The 6,795-nt window shown below is 50.2% G+C and overlaps 1 protein-coding gene across 2 annotated transcripts; it reads left to right on the top strand.

Moving 5' to 3' along the window:
* Positions 1-3,268: 3,268 nt before the first annotated feature.
* DUSP1 (dual specificity phosphatase 1) lies at positions 3,269-6,562 on the top strand. 2 transcript variants are annotated; one of them, XM_039701623.1, is made up of 4 exons: positions 3,271-3,760; positions 3,920-4,068; positions 4,165-4,384; positions 4,895-6,562. In XM_039701623.1, the coding sequence occupies exons 1-4, from the start codon at positions 3,391-3,393 to the stop codon at positions 5,263-5,265; spliced, it is 1,110 nt and encodes a 369-aa protein (XP_039557557.1). In that variant the 5' UTR covers positions 3,271-3,390; the 3' UTR covers positions 5,266-6,562. The 2 variants fall into 2 exon arrangements, with proteins under 2 accessions (XP_039557556.1, XP_039557557.1); XM_039701622.1 differs by having other exon boundaries at positions 3,269-4,068.
* The last annotated feature ends 233 nt before the right edge of the window (positions 6,563-6,795 follow it).

The raw sequence follows: 6,795 nt of genomic DNA on the forward strand, positions 1-6,795 counted from the left end.
AAAAATAAAGCAAGGAAATAGCCAGCCCAGGATTGTGAGTGATTAAGTACACACTGCCACATGTGATGAATTTTTTTCTTCCTGATTTACACCGGGTATAAACAAGACCAGATTCCAAAGCCTCACAGTTACATAAGTGCATTGAAAAGCAATTATCATTGTTGTGGAGATAAATTCCCTTTGTGCAAAGGCCTCGGTGGGGTGTCATCCCTGCCCTGGCTCACAGCAGCCAAGGTACCTGGCCCAAGCCCTGGCTCATATTCAGTATTTGTGTGGTGCTGGTTAACATCACGACGAGAAAAGTGGATGTCACTGAGAGCACATTGTCCCTTGGCTGGGCAGGTGGCAGGCCTGGAAATTTCTTTAAACTCGGGGAAAATTGAAGATGCCAGACTCGGGGGGAAAAAAATCTCTGTTTTTTAGATTTGTGGGATGCTGAGAAGGGTTTAGGACGAGGAGAGAAAAGCCTGTCAGTGGCACAGGGATACCTGTGAGCCAGACATGGGGTGGAATAGATGCTCTTTACTCCCTCCCAGCCCAAACCATGCTGTGATTTCATTATTTTAAGGTTCCTAATCCCACAGGGCTGGACAGACTCTGCCTCTCCCGTGCCCCCGCCAGGAGATGCCTTAAATCGCTCCCACATCACACTCAAAGGGAGAAAATTGAAGCAATTCCTGGTACAGACTCTCAGAAATCTCCGTGTCTGAGGTCCATTTCCTCCAGGAAAAATGATGAGCACAGCCCTGTCCTGTGGCCATCTGTCGTGCTGGCTCGTGCTGCAAGAAGCTGGCAAGGAACCCATCCCGGAGAATTCCTGCTGCTCGTCTCCTCACAACGATCTGGGCAGGCTGGTGTTGCACAGATGATGTGCAAGGACACCAGAGCTCGGTGATGTCACATCTTTTGAGGTGCTGCCTGGGAGCACAGCACGTCCAAAGGGGACAGATGGGGCTGCTGCCACCAGGGGTGATGTCCCTGTGGTGGGACGTGTGCCCCCTGCCCAGCTGGTGGCTCCTGAGGGGCTGCTGTGATGGAGAGGAGTCATTCCCCAGCACCCAAGTGTGTGAGTGTTCCTCCTGCAATCTGCTTCCAGCCCGCTGCTGAAAGAACAACAATAAATAAATGGAATGAAAAGTGCAATCCCGTGTTTATTTTAAAAGGAACGTGTTGAAATAACAGATTCACTTTGAGGCTGCAGTTCTGGCAGGAAAAGCCAGTGCTCAGCAGAGCAGAGACAATCCTGTGGGTGAGCCAGAGCTGGCACTCACCCACCCGTGCCCCTTGGCCATCCTCCTCCTCCTGGACCCCCTTGGGGACCTGGAAAACCCTGGAGATCTCAGCTGGACACACAGCCCGGCTGGGCTGAGGCGGTCAAAGCCTGAGGGAGCAGAAAATGTGAGGAGTGATGGGGGGGACCTGGTGGGGCTGGAGAGGGGACAGAGGAGCCTGGGGTGAGGGGTGGGTGGGTGCAGAGCTCTCCTCAACAGCAGCAGCCTGAGGGGGAACTGAAAACACAGAATGGGGCGAGCAGGGAGCAGCAGGGCAGAGCGGGGGGAGAGGAATTGCTGGGGTGGGACACGGCAGATGGGCAGAGAGGGCTGGGGTACCCGGAGGGGACACCAGGGGCACAGCAGAGCAGGGGAAGTGGCAGCAGCGCTGACTGGAAGCCCTGAGTAAGAAACACCCCAGTGGCTCGGTGGAAGTCAGTCATCCACGGAAAAAAAAGAAAATTTTTGGGAAGTGCTGATGCACCGAAGAGGGGGGAAAAAAAGAGAGCTCCCAGCAGTGCCCTGCCGGTTACTGGGCAGCCCCGACCCCTGGAGGGGTCTCATGGAGAAAAATGAACTTTGCAAGGGTCTCTGTGTGTGTTTTTCCATGTCCATGAAACATGATGGGAACGGCTCTCAAATATGTGTTTACATTATAAACATATACACAAATATATGTGTGCACACATTTATTTATGTGTGGGTTTGACTGAACATGTAGCCATGCCTATGCGTGAATACAAATATATGTATGTGTCTGCTGGCTCCTTTAGACAAATATTTTAGGAGAATAATGACAGCCTCATCCAAAGCTCGACATCCCCACGCTGCTGCTCCTTGCCTTGGATTCTGTGGGAAAGGAGGGAGCAGCCAGTGCTGCTGCAGAATCCTCCCCTCCTCTGCTGGGGGATCAGCCCAGGGCAGGGGGGATTTCTTACACAGAGTTTTTAATCAACCATATATATATATATATATGTATGTATATATAAAAATAAAAATAAAAATAAAAATAAAAATAAAAATAAAAATAAAAATAAAAATAAAAATAAAAATAAAAATAAAAATATATACACACTTATACCCACACACACACACATATATATATACACAATTTATAAATATATACAGAGATATATACACATATTTTTAAATATATAGCCACAATAAAAATAAAAATATAAATACATACTTATATCCACACACACACACACACACATATATATACACAATTTATAAATATATACAGAGATATATACACATATTTTTAAATATATAGCCACACATATACACATAGATACATAGACATAGGCACATATACATACACACACCTATACATACATATATATATAAAAATAGACAAATACATGTGAATATATGTGTATGCATTTAGATGTATATATTTATATACATGTATATATACATCTATATATTTATACATAACATATAAAATATATATTCTGTATAATTATTTATTTTATATGTCTGTATATGTGTATATATATACATATATTTACATATTATATTTTGGTATATTTTTTCTTTTATATGTTTATGTATTTTTATAATCATATATTTTTATAATATATATATTATATATATTTTAATAAATTTACATATACATACATATATTTTAGTGTATTTTATATATATATACTTTATATATATATAATTTTATATATATATATTATGTGTGTATATATATATTTATACATATATTTTTATACATATATTTTTACATATATTTTTATATATATTTGTATCGGGGCGGGGGAGTGTGTGCACTCCGGCCGTGTCTGCACACGTCCGTGCGCGTACCCGTGTGCACTCGCGTGTCCAGCTGTGTCCAGGTGTTCACACACACACACACACACACCCCCCCGTGCACGCGCCCGCGCGCTCCCGCCCGCCCCGGTGGCCGGCGGGCGGCTCCGCCCCCTATCGGCACCACGTGACGCGGCCCCATTGAGAAAACGCCGTCCCGCCGGCGCGGCCCCGATATAAGGGCGGGAGCGAGCGCGGCACCGGGACACGCGGGGACAGCGGCACCTCCCTGCCCTCCCTTCCATCCCTTCCATCCACCCACCCAGCCATCCAACCGGCCACCCATCGCTGCCCGGCCATGGTGAACCTGCGGGTGTGCGCGCTGGAGTGCGAGGCGCTGCGGGCGCTGCTGCAGGAGCGCGGCGCGCAGTGCCTGGTGCTGGACTGCCGCTCCTTCTTCTCCTTCAACGCCGCGCACATCCGCGGCTCCTGCAACGTCCGCCTCAGCACCATCGTGCGGCGCCGCGCCAAGGGCGCCCTGGCCCTGGAGCACGTCGTGCCCAACGAGGAGCTCCGCGCCCGCCTGCGCCAGGGGCTCTTCCACACCGTGGTGCTGCTGGACGAGCGCAGCGCCGACCTGGAGGCGCCCAAGCGCGACAGCACCATGCTGCTGGCGCTCGGCACCCTCTGCCGGGAGGCCCGCGGCGCCCGCATCTGCTTCCTCAAGGGTGAGTGGCACCGGGGAGCCGGGCCGGGTGGCCCCGCGGAGGGCACCGGGGAGCCGGGCCGGGTGGCCCCGCGGAGGGCACCGGGGAGCCGGGCCGGCTCGCCCCGCTGTGCCCCCCGTCCCGGCCGTGCGCTCACCTCTCCCCGCTCTGCCCCCGCAGGAGGTTACGAAGCCTTCGCGTCCGCCTGCTCCGAGCTCTGCACGAAGCCGGCCGCCCCCGCCGGGCTCAGCCTGCCCCTGAGCGCCAGCCCCGCGCCCGGCAGCGCCGACTCGGGCTGCAGCTCCTGCGGGACCCCGCTCTACGACCAGGTGAGCGCCGGGGGCCGCGGGCGGAGCCGCCGGGCGGGCAGCGCTGCCGCGGGGCGCCGGCCGGGGCTGAGCGCCGCTGCTCCTCTCTGCTTCCAGGGCGGGCCCGTGGAGATCCTGCCGTTCCTGTACTTGGGAAGCGCCTATCACGCCTCCCGCAAGGACATGCTGGACGCTTTGGGCATCACGGCGCTGATCAACGTCTCGGCCAACTGCCCCAACCACTTCGAGGGGCACTACCAGTACAAAAGCATCCCCGTGGAGGACAACCATAAGGCGGATATCAGCTCCTGGTTCAACGAGGCGATCGATTTCATCGGTAAATGAGCTCTTTTTTGCAATCTGCGCTTTTTCCGGGTTAATGTCCCCTGGGAAGTGATTTTTGGCATGGTTTTTTCCCGCGGTGAAACCTCCGCTTGAGGTTGGGGAATAACATTCCATTGGGAAGGTAAACTTGGGGACCATTTCCATTAGTTTAATTCTACTCACAGGCATAATCTTAGCTTTGTAAAGCTGTTTGAAACCTTGATTGAAGAGGCACTGGTCTTGCAGAAAAGAGTGAATTTAAGCGGATCAGTATTAAAGTAATCTTGCGAGACTGCTGAAGTGACCTGGAGGAGCTATTAGTGTAATTGGAATTGGAGCCCAGAGTGAAAATAGCTGCTTTCCTCGGGACAAAGACTCCCTTTGTCTCAAAAGCTCCGGGTGCACCTATTAGGCTGAGGAAGGGATGGATTAAAGAAATGTAAAACAGCAGTCTGTGCTTTTCCCACCTCTGGAAGCAGCGAGACTTGTTTGCTAACTGTGTGCTTTGATTTTTTTCTTTCAGACTCGGTGAAGAACGAGGGAGGAAGGGTCTTTGTGCACTGCCAGGCTGGCATTTCCCGCTCCGCCACCATCTGCCTCGCTTACCTCATGAGGACCAACAGAGTCAAACTGGACGAAGCCTTCGAGTTTGTCAAGCAGAGGAGGAGCATCATCTCCCCGAATTTCAGCTTCATGGGGCAGCTGCTGCAGTTCGAGTCGCAGGTGCTGGCCCCCAACTGCTCGGCAGAAGCGGGGAGCCCCGCCATGGCCGTGCTGGACAGGGGGGCATCCACCACCACGGTCTTCAACTTCCCCGTCTCCATCCCGGTGCACACCACGTCCAGTGCTTTGAGCTACCTTCAGAGCCCCATCACCACTTCCCCCAGCTGCTGAAAAAGCAGGTGAAGAAGGTGGCCAGGACTCAGACTTGCTGTCTCAGAGGTGCAATAAGGGCAGGGACGGTGGCGCTCGTGTTTTGTGGGGAGCTGTTGGCGTGTCCATGGAGAGGAGCTCGCCCATGCCACAGGAACCAGGTGTTTCTGACTTCTCAAGCAAATGTCTGGATGTCTGCACAGAGATCAAAGGACATTGGCTCTTCCTGAGCTGTCCCTCCTTGTCTTCTGTCTGTCCCAAGCCTGCTCCATGTTTAGTAGCATGCTCACCAGTATTCCCATTCCTGGACACTTTGAGCAACACTGATGCTGTCCCCTTTTATAAGACAGTCCTATTTATTTATTTTTACATTAGTGCATTGTTGTTGGGTTTTTTGTTTTTTTTTTTTTGCCTTCACACACGTAAAGTTTCAGTTCTAGAGAAACCAAATACCTCAGTATTTTTTGGTACAATAATCCTGTGTGTGTATCTGTCAGCTCTTCCTGTTTCCCAAGTACTGACATGAAAGCACCAGGCGAGTGCTTTTTTTTTTTTTTGAGTTGCCAAGGGGTTGTATGTTTGCCGATTTATTTATGATGTGAAATAATATATTTCTTCTTATGAAGACTTAGTTTTGTTACATGATTATAACCTTTTTTATACCAAATGGAATAAATTATGATATTTCTATTCATCTGGATGATATATTCTTTAAAATACTGCATTTCACAGTCCCAAAACTCATGTGAAGCTCCAGGGTGTAGAGCTGTAATTTTCAGCTCTTCTGGCCTCGGGTCTTGACTGAGAAAAATGGGTTTAAGCACCATAATTGACTAGAAACTACTGCAGGTTCTTAACCTGAGCTTTTCTTTGTCCCCGTGTAATTGTGTGCAGTGGCAGGGAGCCAAGGCTGGCTGCTCAGCTGGGAGTGGATTTGGCTGTAACAGTTAGAACCAGCTGAGACTTGGGCACTGGGCTACACTCAATTTAAAATAGTCCTTCTCCTAAGAAGGAGGAATAAGCTTCCTTATTCCTTGTTTACTTCTAATGCTTGAAAGGTTAAGTCTAAAAATTAACCTGTTAGTAACAGATCTCTAAGGCTTGGCACAAACTCACAGAGTGTTTTTTCTTTTTCTGTCCCACCTCCTTAAATCCTTTTTGCGACTCAAACTGCCCCTGATGCCTGCAGTGAGGTATTTGGCTGGCTGGGCTGTCTCTGTAAACAAACCAGGGCATGACAAGGGATCAGGTAACCAGCAGCTCACCCATTTTCTTACCCAGACCCAAATAAATTCTTTCCTGCTGGAGATTATCACTAGAGTGACTTGGAGCTGGTGTTTCTGTTGGGGCAGTGAGGAGAGTTGAGGCAGCACAGCCAAAGCCAGGCAGGGGAGCTCCTGCAGCATCTCTGGGCAGGATGATGGGCAGCAAAGGGTTCCTGGGACAGATCTGCACCTCTCCCGGGCTCTGTGGGGCAGGACAGCATCCTTGCTGTCACATCCCCTTCCCAGGGAAGCTGAGGGCTGTGGGAGGCAGCTGGAAGCTTGATTT

Source organism: Passer montanus, unplaced genomic scaffold (assembly GCF_014805655.1).
Source record: "Passer montanus isolate IOZ18808 unplaced genomic scaffold, ASM1480565v1 scaffold15, whole genome shotgun sequence".
Classification (NCBI taxonomy): domain Eukaryota; kingdom Metazoa; phylum Chordata; class Aves; order Passeriformes; family Passeridae; genus Passer; species Passer montanus.

Coding starts and splice junctions, on each gene's coding strand:
- DUSP1 (XM_039701622.1), top strand. CDS start 3,391: ATGGTGAACCTGCGGGTGTGCGCGCTGGAGTGCGAGGCGCTGCGGGCG. Junction 4,069..4,164: donor GGACCCCGCTCTACGACCAG/GTGAGCGCCGGG, acceptor CTCTGCTTCCAG/GGCGGGCCCGTGGAGATCCT. Junction 4,385..4,894: donor CGAGGCGATCGATTTCATCG/GTAAATGAGCTC, acceptor TTTTTCTTTCAG/ACTCGGTGAAGAACGAGGGA.